Source organism: Melanerpes formicivorus, unplaced genomic scaffold, assembly GCF_026170545.1.
Source record: "Melanerpes formicivorus ecotype bairdi unplaced genomic scaffold, bMelFor1.0.p_v2 SCAF_39, whole genome shotgun sequence".
In the NCBI taxonomy this organism is placed as follows: Eukaryota; Metazoa; Chordata; class Aves; order Piciformes; family Picidae; genus Melanerpes; species Melanerpes formicivorus.
Genome location: NW_027142391.1, coordinates 2245042 through 2264796, shown reverse-complemented (window position 1 = coordinate 2264796; position 19755 = coordinate 2245042). Strand labels below are relative to the sequence as shown.

General features: G+C 50.2%; 2 protein-coding genes across 7 annotated transcripts in view; both read left to right on the top strand.

The window, feature by feature from the left end:
* The window catches only part of MIB2 (MIB E3 ubiquitin protein ligase 2), a 45228-nt gene extending 31746 nt beyond the window's left edge, over positions 1-13482 (top strand). For 2 of the 3 annotated variants that reach the window (XM_068158246.1, XM_068158245.1), the window contains 11 exons: positions 709-871; positions 1473-1606; positions 3506-3654; positions 4303-4459; positions 5108-5262; positions 5722-5848; positions 6191-6421; positions 8120-8298; positions 9255-9442; positions 10144-10209; positions 12000-13482. In XM_068158246.1, the coding sequence (XP_068014347.1) occupies positions 709-871; positions 1473-1606; positions 3506-3654; positions 4303-4459; positions 5108-5262; positions 5722-5848; positions 6191-6421; positions 8120-8298; positions 9255-9442; positions 10144-10209; positions 12000-12241 (1791 nt within the window). In that variant the 3' untranslated portion in view covers positions 12242-13482. The remainder of the gene's footprint in view (positions 1-708; positions 872-1472; positions 1607-3505; positions 3655-4302; positions 4460-5107; positions 5263-5721; positions 5849-6190; positions 6422-8119; positions 8299-9254; positions 9443-10143; positions 10210-11999) is intronic. The other variant, XM_068158247.1, reaches the window with a different exon arrangement.
* Positions 13483-14301: 819 nt separating this feature from the next.
* MMP23B (matrix metallopeptidase 23B) overlaps positions 14302-19755 on the top strand; it is a 17904-nt gene continuing 12450 nt past the window's right edge. Inside the window, exons 1-2 of one of the 4 annotated variants that reach the window (XM_068158241.1) lie at positions 14630-14713; positions 15778-15882. In XM_068158241.1, the coding sequence (XP_068014342.1) occupies positions 15859-15882 (24 nt within the window). In that variant the 5' untranslated portion in view covers positions 14630-14713; positions 15778-15858. Of the gene's footprint in view, positions 14714-15777; positions 15883-19755 lie in introns of all 4 variants that reach the window. The other 3 variants (XR_010989723.1, XM_068158242.1, XM_068158240.1) reach the window with 3 other exon arrangements.

The following is a 19755-nucleotide window of genomic DNA, read 5'->3' as shown; positions in this document are numbered from 1 at the left end:
ACCCGTTCCAGGACACTCCAGTAACTTCCTGACTTTTCCCAAGCACTCATTCATAGTGACTGGGCTTGCACTGCCCTCCAGTATCCCAGCTGCTCAGCGAGTGCTCAGACCTTTCTGGCACCGCTGAGGCCTTGCCAAAACAAAGGCTTGCTCTTGGTAATCCCAATCCTCTTGCAGCACCCAAAGTGAAGCACAGGTAAATGGGGAACCTGCAAAGGATTTGGCTATACCAGTAAGTGAGAGAAGAGGTTTCACTCAGCAAAGTAAACAAGCTCTCTTATGCCCTCCTTAATTCTCTGGAACGAGGCAGGGAAGTGGAAAAATGGTCTGGTCAGACCGCTGTGGCTAATAAAAGCAGGCTACAGGTGACCTCCAGGAGCAAATAAATGCCCAGAGGAAACCTTTCCTAGTCCCAGTTGCATCAGGGTTCTTCAGACCATGTCTTGTTGTTTCACCACCTTCATCTCCAGACATGTGTAATGTGTCTGGGAAACCCTTGCTTATGTAAAACCAGTGACAGAGAAACTGCTGAGACCCCTCTGGTGTCCTTGAAGTGGGAGCTGTCTGCGTGTGTGTCGCTGTTCAGTGCTTCTTTTCACACAGCAGGAATGTGCCACCTGTGAAACCACTCTTAGACGCTTTGCATTGGTTCTGAGAAGCCTGGCAGCATCTCACCTGTTGAAAATCCTCTCTCCCTCTTTGTTGCAGACCCTGGGCCACATTGGCAAAGTGATCAAGGTCTACGGGGACGGAGATCTGCGAGTGTCGGTTGGAGGACAGTCCTGGACCTTTAACCCAGCTTGCCTGACAGCTTATCAGAGAGAGGAGGAAGCAAACCTCATGACAACAGAGAATGCAAAGGAATCAAAAAGTGAGATAGTGAGGACAGGGGTGTCTGAACTTTGAGGTCTCTTCCAACCTTGGTGATTCTGTGATCTGGCAAGGGCTGTGATGTGTTGGTCAGGTGTAACAGCAGCAACACTCTCTGGACAGTGTCAAACTCCAGCTGTCTGTTCTTCAGTAGACACAGCTCCAAAGCCAGGCTGTGCCTTACTGGGGAAGCAAAGCTGGACTTAGCAGGAAATTACAGAATTTAGCACTCTGGACTTAAGGAACTACAGAATTTGGGACTTGGAAATGCTTGCCATAGTCTGTCATGAGAGGGCCCAGCTGAAAGGACCTGAATTTCTTCCCTGTGGCATCCTTTCCAAATCCATGCATTGCTCCTCAGATTATCTGCCTTTTTAGTAGTGCTGTTTCTGTGTTGGTCTTCTGTAGCATGGTCTGATGCCTTTTGTGTTCTCAAAACATCAGACTTGTAAAGCAAAAGTGATTTGTAAAGCCCTTTGTGTGAGCTGAGTGGTGGAGGCACAGCAGGCCCACGCTTGGGTTCTGTGCTATGCCAACTGCAGGCATTTCTAAACCTGCTCTTTTGGCCTTCCTAACCTGTGGCTGTTTCTCATTCCTGCCAGGTACTTTGATTACTGTCTTGGAGAAACTGCTGTCTCAGAAGGCAGAGTCAGAGCATGCAGGCTGCCTGGTCATCTGTGCAGCACTCAACAATGCAGCTAAAGTTCGAGAGCTCCTTCAGAAGTACCCAGACAAGGCAAGTTTGGAAGACATCCCTGGAGGGTTGCTTTTTGTTGCTCCTCTGGAAAATGCTGTCATAAAATTGGTAGTCAAGTGGGGAAGAGGATGGGAGGAGAAGAATGGATTTTTTTCAGTCCTTGTATCAGCTCCTAACAGCTGGGAAATGATTTTGCCACAACCTAGGATTAAATTTGTATGTTAAATGTGGACATTTCATGGCTCCAGTCTGTGACATTGAGTGTGAGCTGGAGTTAAGTGCTGAAAGCACATTGCCAAAGCTGGCTTGTCCCAGATTCCCTGTATGGACACTGCACCTGTGGAACTGGGGGCAGAGAGATTTATCTCTATGAAACAGTAGCAAGATCTACCCTCTGGTTGGAAAGAAAGCTGCAGGTTGTGTCTGGCTGGGATGTGTCTGTCCTTAGATAACCTTGCAAAATGATATTGTTGGAATCAGGAAAGAGAAAAGCTGCCCAGATCCTGATGCTGTGCATGTCTGTGCAGTGTCTTATCTCCAGTCATGTCTGACTGGAGCAGGGAACTGGGCTTGACTTGTTGGTGAGCAGTTTTATGTGCTTGCAGAATGCCAAACAGTTAGGATCACATCCACTCAAATCTGTGCTCTTTCAGGCTGCCTGTTTGAAGGCTCAGGCTCCTTCAGTGAGGGCCACTGGGTTTATAAACCAGGTTTAAAAGGGGAGAACCAGGGAACAGAATTTTTCAGCAGTGTCCTTTGAGATCATCAGTATCAAAAGCTAAGGTTGGTTGAGGCTCTGCATGGCTGGCAAGAACAGCTGGGTGCATGAACCAGGAAAAGCAGGGTCAGTTCAGGAGGAATCTCTGAAGCTGCTGGAGTGCTTGGCTGTCTGGTATTCATTATAGCTATTTACAAAGTTATTTGGGCCTCTGGAGATGGGAGGAATAGACAACTGCCTGCAACTGTCACATTTGTCCCAGATAAGGAAGTGCCAAGAGTCAGGGAACCCTTCTGTGGTTAGTGATCAGCTTTCTATTCTACATTCTATTTAATAGCTGTATTAATTAATTAGTTGTTTCTGTTAGTTGCATACAGCAAGAGGAGGCTGGGTTTGAGACTCAGTAGTGCAAGCTGGAATTGCTTGCCAAGGCCTTTCCAGCTTATCAGCTTTGTCTGCCTTGTCTAGATGGTTTCTGCTGCCTCCTTGCCTAAATGACCTGCCCATCATTTTGAGTGAATCCAGGCCAGCTTTGCCTGTCCTGCTCTCCTGAGTGCTGCCTAGAGCTAGGAGAAACCCCTTTGTTCTCCTTGCCAGCCTGCTGAACGTTTGCCTGCTCCTTCATCTCTTCTCCCATTGATTTCAGCAGCTCCTTTTCCTGTTTTTCCTTCTCTTCATGCAGCCTCCCTTTGTTCTTCAATCCCTTTTCATTCTCAGGAAATCTCATTGCAGCACTTGAGCACTGTGATATACCCTCGAGCCTTTGTGCCCAGTGAAGTACCTGGAGTAGCACAGAACAATGGGGACTTGGCATCTTCAAAGCCTTATGCAAAGCTAATTTGATCTCCTCACACATTTTCCTGTTGGGAAGGGAATTGTTGGCAGAGATGTCAAGAAGAATGCTGCTTGCAGGCATAGATGGGTTTGGCATCACAGCTGCAATTAGAGTCCTGGCTTCCAGCTCTGTTCACTCATTTCTCCCTTCTTGACTCCATGTCCTCTCTCCTTCCCCTTTAGAAATATTCTGGGACAAGGTCAGCCTTGGAGTTGATGAATGTAAAGCAGAGCCAAGGAGGCACAGATTCTGCTCAGCATTTCTGAGCCTGCAGCTGTCCTTCAGTTAGTGACTCCCACCCTGCTCTAGAACAGAGCCAAAGGCTGAAGACAAGGCAAGGTCTTCCCTAACCAAGCTGTTTGCTTTGTCCCTACCCTTCCTGTAGGTTGATGCAAAGAACCAGGGTAGAACTGCCCTGCAGATTGCCTCCTATCAGGGGCACCTGGAGGTTGTGAAGATCTTGCTGCAGGCACATGCCACTGTCAACCTGAGGGATGAAGAGGGGGATACAGCACTGCACTACGCAGCTTTTGGGTAGGATATCTTCCTCTTGCTGTGTCTGGTACAACAGGCTGCACAAGGACATTCTAGGAGTAAACAGGCAATGTGTGTGAAGGGTGTGTAGCTGGTGGAGTTCATCTTGTGTTAGAAGCTGGCCTTTGAGCTTCAGGCCCACAGCTACGTTTCTTAGTGCACCAGTTTAACTCCCACAGCCAGGTCAGCTTCAGGGGGAACTAGAACAAGTCACAAGGAGGTCTTGGTGATTAGATTTATTTCAGAGAGGTGGGGAATGGTTGGGTTGGTTTAGCTTAGGTTGGCTGGTTGGGCTTTAGCTGGCTGGTTGGGCTTAGGCTGGCTGGTTGGTTGGTTGCTTGGGTGGTTGAGCTTAGGTTGGCTGGCTGGTTTCTGTGACTGCATTTGTTTTCCAGAGCAAGGTGAAATTGTGTTGTAAGCTAAACAGGGAAGAATTTCTCATGAAGAACAGGAGATTCCTGTTGATGTAAAGCAAAGAGAGAGCAGATTCTAGGAAGGTTCTGTTGTGGGGTTTGACTGTGGACTTGTTGAGGTGTTTTCAATACCAAGAAGAGATGGGATGAGGTTGGGAGGATACAAAACTTGAGAAGCATTTACTGTCTGCACAGACCTGAATGTGATCTGGCTTACTCCTTGCTTTCCAACCAGAAACCAAGCTGAGGTTGCTCGTGTGCTTGTTGCCAAAGGAGCCAGCACAGACCTGTTGAACAATGCCAAGTGCACAGCCTTGTATGTGGCTGTCAGCCAAGGCTTCACAGAGGTGGTGAGGGCCCTCTGCGAGCTCAACTGTGATGTCAACCTCCCGGTAAGCTTTGGGGGCTGGGGGGGTGGGGGTGTGTTTTGGGGGCTTGGGTGGTTGGGCTTTTTTTGAGGCAGAGAGATGATGCTTTGTGAGTCAACACCATTTGTTGCTCATTGAGTTCTCTTAATGCACTGCCCAGAGGAAATATTCCTCTAACTGCAGTACTCTGGGATTCCAGGTTTGGGTCTGCCTAGCATCAGTCTGCTCAGTCCAGTAGAGCTATTTCTGCCCTCCTGGACTTGGGCTTCCACTGAGAGCTGCCCTGCAGCTGCTGTGTGCTGTTGGAACTCTCCTGTTCCCAGGAGTAAGGGGTGGGGAGATTTCAAAGACTGGCATGATGGTGAATTTGATGCAGCCTGGTTTTGGAGCATGCATGTGTGCTGGTGGGTCTGGACTGTGCTGGGTCAGGCTCTCAGAGCTGGTTAGGGATGTTAGCACCTGCCTGTTCAGCTGCCTTCAAACCCTGGGGAAATGATTTCACAGGAGCTACAAAGCTGCTGTGGATGCCAGTGACATTTGGGAGTTTAGGCTGGAGTTGATGTGACCTGGTGATGCTGTTGCATCTTGTCTCAGTGTGTCCCTGAGGGTGAGCTGTATCATTTGACACTCTGAGGTAGGTGACCTGTGCTGTGCTTTGGTATCCCTGTGTAGGATTCCCAGGGAGACACCCCTCTGCATTATGCCATCACTGCAGATTACAAAGTCGTTATTGAGATCCTCACTGAAGTCCCCAACATAGACTTCACTGTCCAGAACTGTCAAGGCTTCAACCTGCTCCACTATTCTGCTCTAAAAGGCAACAAGCTGTAAGTGCCCTTTTTGCATTTCCACCATTCCCTGGCAGTTGCTTCCTGCTTGCCTCATTCCTTCTCTTAGCTTGACTAAGAAACCTGTCTGTTCTGGATAGTCTCCTTACATGTTTGGGTTCACACAGGGAAGAACAGGAGGAGGTTTGTAGTAAAGAGTCCTTGAACAAAACCAAACACCTGAGAGCCTCTAGAACTCTTCTCAGGGTAGATCTCCTCTTTGTTTGTAGCAGTGTGAGTTTACTCTGCCAGATGATACCTGAGGGCTTTTGTTTCATTCTTGTAACACAGTCTGAGGCAGAGAGGATGCTCTGCATCAGAAGTGCCAGCTTGTGGTGCTGCCTATTAGAACATGAACACTCATAACTGCTGAGCAGAAGAGGCAGGCCTCTCTCTTCTGCATTATTTTCCTTCCTTATGGAGTAATTTTTCTTTCTCTGTTGTCCTCCAACACTTCAGAGCCATAAAGAAGATTCTAGCGAGGGCTCGGCAGCTGGTTGACTCCAAGAAGGAAGATGGCTTCACTGCCCTGCACCTTGCTGCTCTCAACAACCACAAAGAAGTGGCAGAAATCCTTATCAGAGAGGTAAGAAAGGAAAACCAAACCACCACCAAAACCTCCCATCTGTGCCTCTCCCATATTTGCTAAACCCTTCTGCAGTTAATGCTCACAAGAATGCCTCTGAAGAGCTGCCATTGCTGGCTGGGCTTTGAAGGACAGGGGCTGGCGTTCCTGGGGGGGTTTCCCATCTCCTCTTGCTTGATGTTTGAGCTGTGTGGCCTGCATCACATAGCTCTCTTGGAAGTCTCTATACTGCCCTCCTGGCAAGGAGATGGACTTGAGATTTGCAGCTTCAAGAAGCACCACAGCCCTCTTCAGCCCAACGCAGCAGGGACATCTCCCTCTGATGCCTTTCTTCTCTCCAAGGGTCGCTGTGATGTCAACCTCAAGAACAACCGGAACCAGACACCTCTGCACCTGGCTGTCATCCAGGGACACGTGGGGATGGTGCAGCTGCTGGTCAGTGAAGGCAGTGATGTCAATGCTGAGGATGAGGATGGGGACACAGCCATGCACATTGCCTTGGAACGACAGCAGCTCATGTCCCTCATGATGGAGAAGCGCGAAGGGGAGATGGGGTTGTCCCTCCTGTCCAAGGTGAGCTGGGAGTAGGAGCACCAAGGGCAGGAAAGTGCTTGATGTGGGACATGAGAGCAGATAGTGGGGCCTAAGGGGACAGAGGAAAGCAGGGAAATTGTGTAAAGCCAGACCAGATGGAGAATGTGGAAAGCAATCTTGCTTGTGGGAAAGCAAGAAAAGATCCTCTGAGGCCATGATTGAATTTATAGCCTGAAACTTCAGCTGGTCAGACAACAATTCATGCTGTCTCCCCCAGTTTTATTAGCATTGTGTGCTGCTGTCTTGACATGGGAAAGGTCACAAAGCCAGTTGCAGAGCCAAGACTCAAGGGTTTATTCATGCCCCAGAACCACAGCAATTCAGTTCTGCCTGATGGCATGGAAAATATGAGGACAGCTAACCACAAACAGCACAGCTATCTGCAGATGTGGAGCAGAGTGAGAGGTGAGGTCTATCAGGCTCAAGGATTAAAAAGCCTGAAGAGGGTTTTGCTCTGTTGCTCTGTAGTCATGGATGTGTAAGGCCTGTCAGGAAAGGCCTTAGATCTAGAAATCAGCACCTGATACACCAAGGACTGGAAGCTCAGTCTGGCTTGCTGGCAGAGGCCTTACATCAGCCCTGCAGTGTTCTGCCCTCCATGTAAATCCCCACATGTGCACACACCAGATTTGCAGTGCAAACCAAGAATGTAAGCACTGGTTATGCTTTATGGATGGAGTGAGAATGATTCCATTGCAGGGATAACTCAGAACATCAGAAAACCTGGCATGGAATTCTGTATTGTAATTTGACATGGTCAGAATAAGGTCATGCAGCCCTTCAGAATCAGTTGTGTGCCACCCACTCCTCCCTTCTACCTGGTGGTGCTTGATAAAGCTTAGTGCATTGCTGCTCCTCCATTCTGCTCTTTACCAAGCTGCCAGTGTTGATAGCTCAAGGGCATGGCCAAAGAGGCTTCACCCTCAGGTCCTCAAGTTTGTTCAGCCAGTGATACTCCACAGAAACACCCCACACCAGCTCAGCAGTTCCTTCCTCCTCCTGAATTTCTCTGCTTGCACATTTGAGGAGGGGTCAGCAGCAAGGCTGGGTCATATCTCACTGAGAGAGAGCTTTGCCAGCTGTTGGCTCTTAGCTTGTGCCAGGGACAGCCAATAGCTAGTCCTGGGCACAGAAAGTCTTACAGCAGCATGAAGGGTCTGAGCATGCCATTTCCAGTGCTCTTTGTGGTCATGTTATATCTAGGTGGTGTAGACTACTTCATGTCTAATTTTCTTTGCCTTAATCAACATGTCTTGGTCTTCTAAAGTAGTAGAAAATGTTTGCTGACTTCAAGTGACTTTGGATAATGCACACACAAATTTAGCTGCTCAAATGGCTGTCACCTTGGGCTTGATACAGCAGCTCTTCATCAGCTGGGATGTACTGGGGTGTCCTCAGAGGACTTCCTTTCCACTTCCTGAAGAAGTGAATGCCTGTTACTGTTAGTCATAATTAGCACCAGTTAGGACCCCAGTCTTGTGCACTCTCATTCCTGGAATGCAGGACTTAAATCTGCTGCTTACAGGCTGAAGGAGTTCTCTGTTTCAGTTAATCTAAGTGGCACCTTCAGATCAGAAGGACAAGGATTAAGACTTTGTTCAGAAGCTGACACAGATTAAAGCCACATAACAGAAACTCTTCCTATTAACAGAGTATTTCTTCACTTATTGTTTTTAGCTGCAGGCTTCTGGCTTGCTTGGCACTGTGGAGCTGAATGTTGGAACTGCAATTGCATGTTACTTAGCACAAGAAGGAGCAGACATTAATTATGCAAACCATCGAGGGAAGTCTCCTCTAGACCTCATTACAGATGGGAGGATTGTCCAGATTGTCAAAGACTTCTCACAGAAATTCAGGTAAACCAAGTCCCCTGCAAACTGCCTTGCAGTGGACTTCCCTCCAGAGGAAGAGTGCTCCCACAGCCCTGTGCTGCTACTGCAGGCAGCTGCTCTTCCAGGGAGGATGAAGCATCTTTGAAGCACTTTGGCTGTCAGTCTGAGCACCTCCTGTGGCAGCTGGAGCTGGTTGCTGCCCCTGTGTTTCTTGGAGGGGTTATTTAAGGGTGCATGCTGCCACTCCACAGAGCTGGGAAAAGCAGATGAATGCTGCTTGCTCCAGACTCAGCCCCTTGCTTTTAGAGAGCCCTGAGACAGTCTGAGAAGCCAAGAGCAACTTCTGCCTTGCAAAGTCATTCAGGGTTCTGGTTTACTTACTTTGGATTCTGCAGCTGCAGATAATTTAAACACAGAGGAGGTGTGACCACAGTGTGGGCACCAGAATCTGCAGACCTGATTCCAGAGCAGATAAGTGCCTGTTTTTCAGCTGATAAGAGAAATAGCTGAGAAACATGCCAAAGGGAGAGCAGCAAGGCAGAGATGGCTTTATCTCAGGTTCTGAGAAACATTTGCTTGGATTTTGACTCTGCAAACATGAAAGCAGAGCTCTGTCTGATCTGCTCTGAGGGCCCAGATGGAGTCGTGCTGCTGCTGGAGGAGGAGCCATGCAGCAGGCCCTGGAATTGGCCATGTTTCTGCTCCTCTCTAAGTAACAGGTGAAATGTGGCCCTCAAAACTCATCTGAGTATTGGCCATCCATGCTCTTTGCCTTTGTTTTTAGATAGCCCCAGTGAGAATCCCAGCTCCTAGAGGCTGGCTTGGCCCCACTAGGGCAGTGAAGGTTCACAGGTTTGAGCTGCCTGAGCATCTGCTGCTCTGTCTCCATGCTAAGTGTTTGCCAGGGGTCAGTGCAGTGCTGTTTGGTTGCTGAAGGAGGACCTCTGGAGTGAAATGTTGTTGCCTGTTGCTGGTTGCAGGGAACAGCAGCAGGTCTCTTCAGATAGCTCAACCATCACCTGCAGCCTTCGCCGTGTGCACACCACCCCCAACACAATGACCAACCTTAGTGTCTCCAGTGTGGCAGTCCCCACAGAGTGCCTGGTCTGCTCAGAGCTGGCCTTGCTCATCCATTTCTTCCCATGCCAGCACAGTATTGTGTGTGAAGGTAAGTCCATCTTTCCTCTTCCCCCCCATAGCTTCCCTAGCTGGACTCTCCTCAGTCTGTTTAAACACAAAGCTATTGTTGTGCCCTGAAACAACCTCAGCACGATTCCAGCACCACCATCTTAAATAAGATGTCCAAAGCTATCTCTGAAGAGCACAGAATGTGCTGGCTACCTGCTGACTGGGCCTCCAGGCAGCTTTGCTTGTGCTTGTAGATGCCCTGGATGATTCAGAAGGAGAGCCAGATGTTTCAGTTCTAGCTGGCAGAGCTTTGTCCATCAGAGGATTTCTCTCCTCTGGGCTTTGCTAGTGGTTTGCATTTCAGTTGATTCAGTGGCAGCCTGCTCATACGTGTCAGCAAGTTTGTTATCTTGCAAGACACTCACAGCTTGACCACAGGGAATTGGTGAGGACTGTGTGCCAGAGCAGAGGGCTGGTTTTGACCCACAGTGCACTAGCACAGGGCAGCACAGAGCACTGAGGACTTTAAAGGTGTTGTATTTGCCACTGCCATACCGAAGACTAAATCAGGAGGCTAGGATGTAGCTCAAAAAGAAGATACTCTCCTCATTTCTGTGCAGAAACAACTTTTTAGCCATCCAGGGAGGTCTCTGGTTGTTCAAAGCTGATGCTCTTGAGTCTATATTCTTCCTCTTGATTCAGTGGGCTTACTGTAATCTCTTCTTCTGTCATTCATGGTAGAATGCTCCAGGAGAATGAAGAAGTGCATCAAATGTCAAGTGACAATAACCAAAAAACTGAAGCAAGGTATGTTTGCTGTTCCTGCTCTTCAGTGCTGTGGGAAGGGTCCTGCACAGCATCAGTTTGAGCAGCAGCAATGATTACCAGTGAAATAAGTACCAGGATGGGAGTTGGTGGTTTGGTTTTGAGGCTTTTTGGGGGGTGTGGCTGTTGCATTGACCACCTTCAGAGAGGGAAAGGTGTCGTGGGCTGAGCAAAAGCTCCTCAGATGGGACCTGTGAGGAAGCTTGTCCTGTGCTTGACTTGGAGGATGAAAAGCAGCTCTCAGTTTCTCCATGTGTCAGTCTAACCATTTCCACAGGCAGGGATTCCACAGTGAAAACCTGTGAGGAAGGAAAAACTTCCCTCATGTGAAAGCCTTGTTCCTGCCTTGGCTGAAGGTCCAGTGCCTCTGCAGGGCTGGCATTAGCCTGCTCTCCAGAGCAGCATTGTGTCTACAAAGCTCTTCAACCCACTTTGAAACAGATTAAGTAGTGTGAGCAGAAAAGGGGCTCCAGGATGAGCAATGTGAGGTGTGTCAGCAAGCTGGAAGCAGGTTTACACTTGGCTTAGATTTTCCCACTGAGGGTTTTCTTCCTAGCAGTTGGGAGAGTTGATATCTAGCAGGGCAAGTGCAGATGAACATGAGCTGCATGTCCTGCTGCTCCTGGGCCAGTATTGTGGATTGCTTGGTTGGGATCAGGCTCTAGTCTTGTGACTTGATGCCTGCACAAAAGTGTAGGAGAGCCAAGAATCTGTCACAGGGCTTTGGATGTACACAGCTGGCAAAGAGGGAATCCTTTTTGCACCCCCATGGCCCAAACACTAGCAAGTTCACCTGGCAGTGCACAGGAGCTCCAGACTAGCAACAAAACAGTGGTGAGAATCCCAAATGAGACATTTGCATACAAATTCCTGCTGGAGGAGGAACATCAAGGGCTGTGAAAACACCAGCAGGACTTCCCTGTCAGTGATGCCTTCAGTGTTTGCCTTTTGCAAGCTCCCTGTCCTCAAATTCACTTCACCTTTATGGATTTGAAATCACTTCTAGCAGTGCTGAAGTGCAGCTAGTTCCAGAGCATGGAGGAAAGCAGAGGGGGTTGGACCTCTGGAGGTCCCTTCCAACCCAACCCATTCTGTGATCTGTATTGAAGTGTAAAGCTGCTTAACCTAATCCTGAGGAGCAGAAGATGAGCTGTGGGCTGCACTAAGCTGAAACCAGGAGGAGTCTATTTGCCTAAGCTGGCAGCTGCCCAGGATTTGGGGCTCCTTAATGTCATAGAGTTGACCAAATGATTCTATTTGTGCAGCTTCATGTATGCAAGATTCAACATAAGTGATGTCAAAATGGTTGTTTCTCCTTTCACCATGAGTGTCCTGAAAGAGACAAGCAGAGATTAGCATCCCAAGTGTGAAGAGGAGGTTGAGAGAACACAGCACTCATGGCCCTGTAAGGGTTCCTGGACTAGCATGGCAGAGCAGCACAGCAGCTTCACATGGTTTTACTTGGAGGTAGCAGCAGCCTGTTCCAGAAGACCAAGGCAGAACATTTCAGACAAGGTTTTGTTTCCCTTGAAAGCAAGCACCCAAGCTCTCACACACACACAGCTGAGCAGCTGAGTGGAGGAAGGCAGCACTGGGCAGCTTGCAAAGGCCATCAGCTCAGGCTTCTGATTTGGGGAATCCCTGGATGAGGCTCAGTGAAGAGAGTTTAGTCTGAACCAAGCGCTGCTGGAGGGGCAGAGCCTGGTTTCAGAGGCAGTGCCATGAGGCAGAGCACACTGCTGACTAACTCTTCCTGCTCTCCACTCCTGCAGACAGCACCGAGGTGGAGTGCAGCCCAAGCTCCGAATCCACGGAGCAGAGGAAGCTGATGGAGGAGCTGCAGAGCCGCTACCGGCAGATGGAGGAGCGCATCACCTGCCCCATCTGCATCGATGACCAGATCAAGCTGGTCTTCCAGTGTGGCCATGGCTCCTGCCCAGACTGCAGCACATCCCTCACTGTCTGCCCCATCTGCAGGCAGGCAATCCGGGAGAGGATTCCGATCTTCGTCTAAGGATCCGCTCGCTTCCCCTCCCCTCCCCTCCCTGCCTCCCTCTGTCCTTCCTGTTTGTTTGCATTGTAGGTGGGAAGTGCTAGGCAGGCTGATGGCTTTGGCTACCTGCAAAGCTATCCTGAAAGAGGGAAGCAAATAACTGCTGTGACTTGGGTGGAGGTGGAGGGAGTCCTCTCTCCTTGGTGTCATACGGCTGAGGAGCGGTGCTTGAGGGCAGGCAGCCCCCGCGCTCTGTGCTGCTGATCCATCAGAAGGAGCTGAAGGCAAGAGTGACCTGTCTGCTGAGGGCATGAGAGACTTTCAGACCAGAGGTGGATAGCCTTCCATTTGCAGATGTCTCCAGCAGCATCCAACTGCAGTGACTGCATCATGTCTAGTGCTCTGCAGCATCAGATCTGCATCCTCGCCTGGCTCTGAAAGGAGATGCTGTGGGAGGATGTACCTTAGACCTTGGCAGGCCATGGCAAAGCACATGCTTGAGCTTCACCTGAGGAGCTGGGGTCATGGTGTCACTTCTCCTTGATGCCTCTCAGTGGCAGGGAGGTGATGTCCTAAGACAGCCTGCTGGCTGAAGTGGCAGCTGTGGGCCCCACAAGGACTTCCAGCTGCCAAGAGGCAAACGTGGATGTGATGAGACCCTACAGACAGAGTGTGTGCCTTAGAGATAAAGTAGTGAACACTGATTGGAGAAAATCTGTTGTTACAACAAACATTTCTAACCTCTAAGTGACACTCTTCTTCCATGTTTTATTTTATGGTTTGGGGTTTGGTTTTTTTGGCACAACTGTGTGTTCAGAGACTCCTGAGCTTTCTCTCCCATTATGCCAAAGGCAGGTGTTAAAATACTCCAATCAAAGTGTAAAGCTAATAGATAGGAATAATTAAGACATGAAAGGAAAAAAGGAGAAAACAAACAACAAAGGGACTTCTTTTGGGTTCTGTTTCTCTGTTTTGCAGCAAAACTGAATAAAACACAAAAAAGAATCTATTTTTCCTGAGCATTAAAATGAATGTACAAACAGTGGCTGACCCATGGAGCCTGCTCTCTTCTCTTTCCCAGCTCTCTTGCCTGGAGAAACCAACCTGGTTGCCTGAGCCCCTGCTGTGTAAAGTGACTGCTGGAAGTGGCAAAGCTGTGGGGCCACAGTGTAATATGTGCCCAGCTCTGTGTGGGTAGGGGAGGGGTGTGTGTAAATCTCTAGTGGCACAGTTCTGCACAAGCCTGCTCTCTGTTGCGTGTTGCAATATTGAAACCAGACACAAACCTGATCTGCTCCTCTGCTCCTCTCTTTGTTCCTTGGCAAACAGGTGGCAAAGCTTTTGCAAGGCATTCTGGTTTTCAGGTGGTGGAATGTGTGGATGTTGCAGGAGTATTTGTTGCTGCTTCAGCATCTTGTGCTGTGAGAAAGCTTCGTGTCATAACCTCTGCCTTCTGTAGATCACAGCCTCTTGATTCCTGTAGATACTGATGGTGAGAGTAGCTCTGAAGGGAGAGACTTTGGGTGTATTGATGGATGAGCAGCTCCCCAGGAGCCAGCAGTGCCCCCCTGCTGCCCAGCAGGCAGCTGTGTGCTGGGCTGCAGCCAGGGGAGTGTGGGCAGCAGGGCAGCAGAGGGGATTCTGCCCCTTGACTCTGCTCAGACCCCACCTCCAATCCTGCCTCCAGCTGTGGTGTCCCCAGCATCAGAAGGAGACAGAGCTGCTGGAGTGAGGCCAGAGGAGGCCACCAAGGTGATCCAAGGGCTGGAGCAGCTCTGCTTCAGGACAGGCTGAGGGAGCTGAGGTTGTTCAGCCTGGAGAAGAGAAGACTCCAGGGGGACCTTAGAGCTGCTTTCCAATAGCTGAAGTGTGAATTCCTTGGGAGTGAAGCAGACATTTGGTGTGCAGCAAATAGTTACAGGTGCAGCAGAGAACAGCTGCTGGGTGTAGGAACAGGAGGGGAATGGAAGAGAGGCAAGGGGATGTCAGAGCAGCAGGCAGGGGCTCCTTTAAAGACAAATGCAGGGGATAGTGAATAACTCTCTGCTTGATGTTGATTACCTGACAGGTGACTTGCTGACAGGTCTGCAAAGGAGCTGGGGAGCTCCCTGGTTTCCCTGGGGCTTCTGCCAGCCCCTGTGTGCCTTGCAGCAATGGCCTTGAGAGGGAAAGGTCCTGCTGAGTCTGTCTGGTGTGCAACTTTAAGAGGGCAGCTCATCTCCTACTCAAACCCAGGGTTTCCAAAGCACCTCCTTTTGAGCTGTAGCTGAAACTCCACATTTTACAGACAGCAGGAGACTGAGGGGGTAGGGAGAGGGAGATGGGGTTTTGAAAGGCAGAGTCAGGAAGCAGAACCCAATCTGTCTCTTGATTATGTTCCCAGTAGTCCATGCTGCTCCCAGGATTTCAGGAGGACTGGGCCATCCACAAAGGGATTACAGATTATGGCTATGCCCCACCAGAGAGCAGCAACAACAAAGCATCTCCACCCAGGTAAGCAATCCAGACTCTGTCACAGGCACATCTGTGCAGCAAGGCAAACTTCCCCCTGCTTCCACTGCTGACACTCTGCTCACTACGTGGCCATGGCTGAGCTGCTGACCTTCCACCTAGGGTCAAGACTCTGTCTCTCTGGTAACAGGAGGTCAGGCCAGTCCAGGCCTTTGTGTGAGCTGCAGCTCCAATCTGACAGTTAAACAAAATATTCCATGCTCCTTGCCAGCTGGAGCAAGCCCTTGTTTGCAGCTCATTTGCTGTCCAGCAGACCATGGATTTTTCTAGGAACATCAGCAGATGCTGATCACGAGGGGGCTGCAGCATAGAAAGTGGGAGAATGTTTGGGGGACTAAAGAACATTGCTCAGCCTCTCCCTGAGGAGTGCTGTGCCCTTCCACAGCACATGCAAACCTTGTTAGTCCATGACCCCTTGAAGAGCACAAACTCTAACTGCCATTGCCTCAGGAAGCAGGCAGGAATGTTGGGTTGGTTGTGGGGGTTGGTGGTTTTCTTCCCTCTCCCAAGTTGTGAGGTGAAGGGATCAGTACTGAAGTGCTTCTCACAGTGAGAGCTGTATGGGGAGCTGGTAATTCTTTTCACATGGGCCACCAAGGAGCCAGAATGTGGTAAATCCCATTCAGCTGTGTGCAGTCCCCTCCCCTTGCCTGTGGTTTGGAGCTGGGCTGCTGCCCTGCAGATGAAACACTGATGCTCATGCCTTGAGCCATCAGACATGCTCAGAGGTTGGGTCCTTCCTTCCCTGCCTTCCCCACTTCCATGTTGAACTCCCAGTTCATGACAGGGGAAGCCACTGGGAGCAGCTTGCTCCAGTGCTGAGTAATCTGCACTTAATCCCTGAATAAAGAAGAGGTTTGGTGAGAGGTGGGATTGGTTTTGGGCAGTCAGGCAGCTGCAGCTGTAGCACTAGTGGTTGGGTTTGGTTGAGCACCTCTTAGGATGAGGATAGCTGTGTTGTAATAGGTTGCTCTGGGGACTTGAAGCAGTGCCAGTGTGCTGCTGGCCTGCTGCAGCAGGGCTAACCTTCCTCTTGCATGTGGCAGGTGTAGCAGGGAACCATGCAGAAGCTGTGCTGAAAGTGTAAGGTTTAAAAGGAACAATGGGGAGCAAAGAGGAGCAGAGAAATGCTACAAGAGTGCTCCATGGAAGTGAGGAAAGCATTTGTTCTTGAGCTGAACCTTGCCCTGGGGACTGTAGCCATGTGCTTTATGTTACACAGCAGCCCCACTTTAAACACTTCAGCAACGAGATTGGGAAGAGCAAAGCAAAGGCTGAGGTGATTCAACAAGCAAAGTGATTGTGTGGTGCCAGTGATCCAGGCCTTTATGTTCCTCACAGTCTCTGGTTGCCCATGTTAGGCTTTATCCAACATAAAGCAACATTCACTCCCTTCTGACAGCTGTTCAGAGCCTGCTTTCTCTTGTGGCACTGCACTGCAGGCAGAGATCTCAGGATATGCATCCCTGAGGGCTTGCTTAGGAAATCCCAGCTCCCTACAAAGGATATCCAGGTCCTGGTCACTGCTGCTGACAGCAGGAAGGCAGAGCAGTCAGTTCTGCCTTCTGTCCCCTGCCTTCCTTGCCTGTTCCCCATTCCACCATATGGATTCCCTCAGTGTCATGTGTTCCATTGCTTTTAGACACTGGGCAGCAACCAAAGCCAGGAATGTTTTTTCTCTCCAAATATAGTCAGGATGACAGTTTGTGCCTGCAGTCCAAAGCAAATATCTGCCCTGGAGAACCTGGGACCTCGAAAATTCATCAGACCTCTGCAGCTCCAGCAGCAGCTCTCTGCTCTCCTGTGGAAGCTCCTGTCAGCCCCCCCTGCTGAGGGGCTCAGGCTGCCTGAGGAGGCACAGCAGAGTATTAAAAAGGCAGAGAGAAAACTTGCAGAGTTCTGATTAACTACTTGGCCTTGGCACAGGGCAACCCTGGCTCCCAGGAGGGAGCTTTGGGAGCTGTGTAAAGCATCTGGAAAAGGCTGAAATTCCACCAAGTGCTGTAGGTTTGAGACTGCTGCTGGCTGCATCTGAGAGCCCTTCAAGCACAAGGAGCCTTTGGGAAAGCCATGGTATTCCTAAGGCAGGGCAGAGAACAGGGGTGAAATGCCAACAGCTGTGCACTCTGCTCCTGGTAATGGTTAAAATCTCCACAGGAGAGAGCTGTGCTTGAGGTTTAACCACCACAGTTAATGAGCTGAGTGCAAGCCTGGTGTTCCCCTTTGTTACCAGCAGCAGCACTGAGGGCTCTGCCCACAGCTTGTGCCCCAAACGATCTGGAGGCACAGAGGCTTTAGCAGCAGTGGTGCTGGTGTGGCCAGCATGGAGTTTGTGTCTCCCTTAGCTCCACAAGCTGCACCTCTAAGTCCTGAACACCTCTCCTCATCTGACTCTCATTGCCATGATAGCTGAGGTTAGTTTTGGCTTTACTGCTGGTTTCTGAGCAAATATTGGGCTTCAGAGTTTTGCAAGCATTCTGCAGCCAGGGCTTTGGTGAAGTAGGCTGCACAGGCACCAGATTCCTGTGTGGATGTGGGGGAACTGAGAAAGCAACCCCTGCTTGCTTGCTTCTGATCCATCAGGGTGTGAGCTGCTTGCTTCCTTGTAAGGGAAGCAGGGTCCTGACTGTCACAGAGGGCAGGAATCAGCTCTGCAGCTCAATAATCCTACTGGGTACAGGGAGAGAAAAAGTTCATGCAGAGTGTGGGCTCCTTCCCCACTCAGAACACTTCAGGAACTCATGGAGAAGGGCTTGGCTGTGTTAACCTTTGGGAGCTGCATGAATAAGTGCTCAGAACCAATGAGGTCCTGCAGCAGATGCCTTCACTGAAGCTCTGGGTACTGACTTGAGGAGGAGACAGGGCTGAGTATTGCATTCAACAAAACCTTCTGCTGTCCTTCCACTGGGCCAAAGGCCATTCTTAGCTCTCTCATAGAATCAACAAGGTTGGGAAAGGCCTCAAAGATCATCAAGTCAGGCAGTGAGATTGTGTTGTTGTGAGAGTTCTCAGTCTGTGCTTTAAAACTCAGGGTCATGCAATCACCTTGAGAAATAGTAAGGCATCAAGTGGTGCTTGGGAGATGTCAGGCTCCATGCTTGAGCTCAGGCAATGCATGGCATTGTGGAGCTTAACCTGTAAGGGGCAGATAATAGCACAGCCCTGCTTTGATGATTAAATGCTCTGAGAGGCAGTGAGGTGCTCAGATGCTCTGGCCAGGAGCTGTGTAGCAGTGCATGAATTGAACTCTCTCTCAACCACTGCTGCCTCTTGCCCTGTGAAATCTGGGTGCACTTAGTGCCCTTAGGAGTCCCACAGCTGAAGCTCAGTGTTCCTCCAGCACTCTGTGTGCTAGCAGGAGTTATCTCTCAAGTCAGTGCTGCTGTCTTGGAGAAGACCTCTTGGCTGAAGTTTTTGAGCCCATTCCAAGGCAGGTTCTTTCTTCAGGGCTCCCTTCTCAATCAGCCTTTCTGCAGATGTGTTCCCATCTACAGACTCTGATAAGAAACTTGTTCAGGGAACTTGAGGCATTGATAAGTTCAGGAAAGTGTTGTTATCAGTTCCTCACTTCCTGCTGTGGTCTGCTGCTCAAACCACAAATGGAGGTGCTCTTGCACTGCTCCCTGGAGCTCTGAACTAAGCCCTCTGAGTGCTCCCAGCCAGGCTGGTTTGGCTCTGCCAGCAGTGCTGCAGAGGTGTGACTGTCCCTAGAAAGCTGTGGCCAGCAGCTGAGTGAGGCAGTGCCTCCATGGGAGTTGGAGCCCTGTGCAGCATCACACATTGATAGGGGTTGGAAGGGGTCTCTGGAGCAGGGTCACCCAGAGCAGGTTGCCCAGGATGGCATCCAGGGGCTTTTGGAATGACTCCAGAGATGGAGACTTCACCATCTCTCTAGGCAGCCTTTACCTCCAGTGCTTTACCTCCCTGCAAGTAAAGAATTTCCTCCTCATGTTTAGGTGGCACTTCTTATGTTCAGGCTTGTGCCTGTTAACCTCTGTCCTGCCAGGGGGACTGGCCCCATGCTCCTGACAGCCACCCCTGGAGGATTCATGAGCTAGGATCCTGACTCAGTCTGCTCCTCTCTAGGCTACACAGCCCCAGGTTCCTCAGCCTTTCTTCATCAGAGAGATTTTCCAGGCCCTTCAGCATCTTCCTAGCCCTGTCCTTGAGCCAGGGAGCCCAGACCTGGACACCATGCTCCAGGTGAGGCCTCCCTAGGGCAGAGCAGAGGGGCAGGAGAACCTCCCTTGACCTGCTGGCCACACTCTTGATGCACCCCAGGATGCCATTGGCCACCCTGTGCCTTTTGCTTTCTGCTCTTGCTCTTCCTCCAAGTTCCAGCTTTCCATGACTCCCTGCCATGTTCCTCCTCTTGACACCTGAACAAGAGCTGCACTCTCTCCACTCTCTGCAGAAAGTGATGGAAATGGAAAGAACTTTTCCTGTAGCCAGGCTCAGTGGCTGCTGTTTACTCTGAGCTGGTTGCAGGGCCAGCTTCAGGCTGGAAATACAGGACACCTAAAATGCTGCAAACTCTGATGGTGATCTAGGGGAAAAGCTATTTGAATGCAACCCATTTGTCATTAGTCAAAGTGGAAGAAGGTTCTGAAAGCTTTCAAATGCTTCAGACACCCCCTGGGAATGTTTTGTGCTTGTTGCTACAGGACTTACCCCCTCCCTGCTGTTTGCCTGTGAGAGGAGGAGATTGCAGAGTGACTTCTGCTCTGGTCAGAGCTGCTCAGCTCAGGACACCTCACCTCAGCAGCACTGAGGATCCAGGGCTGGGTTTCTGAGGAAGCTTTCTAAAAGGTCCTGAGCTGACTCTGTGGCTGCAGCCTGGAGATGCCTCAACCCAGCAGCTGCTCCTCCAGGTCAGTCTTTCTGCTGTGCTCAAGCTGAGGTCCCCCAGACCAGTCTGATGCTGAAGGCACTTGTCTTTGTCAGCACACTGACCCTTTCCTGGGGAGCTCCCAAGGTCACCACAAACTTCCAGGCCACTTGCCAGGTGGTCATGGGAGAGGGAG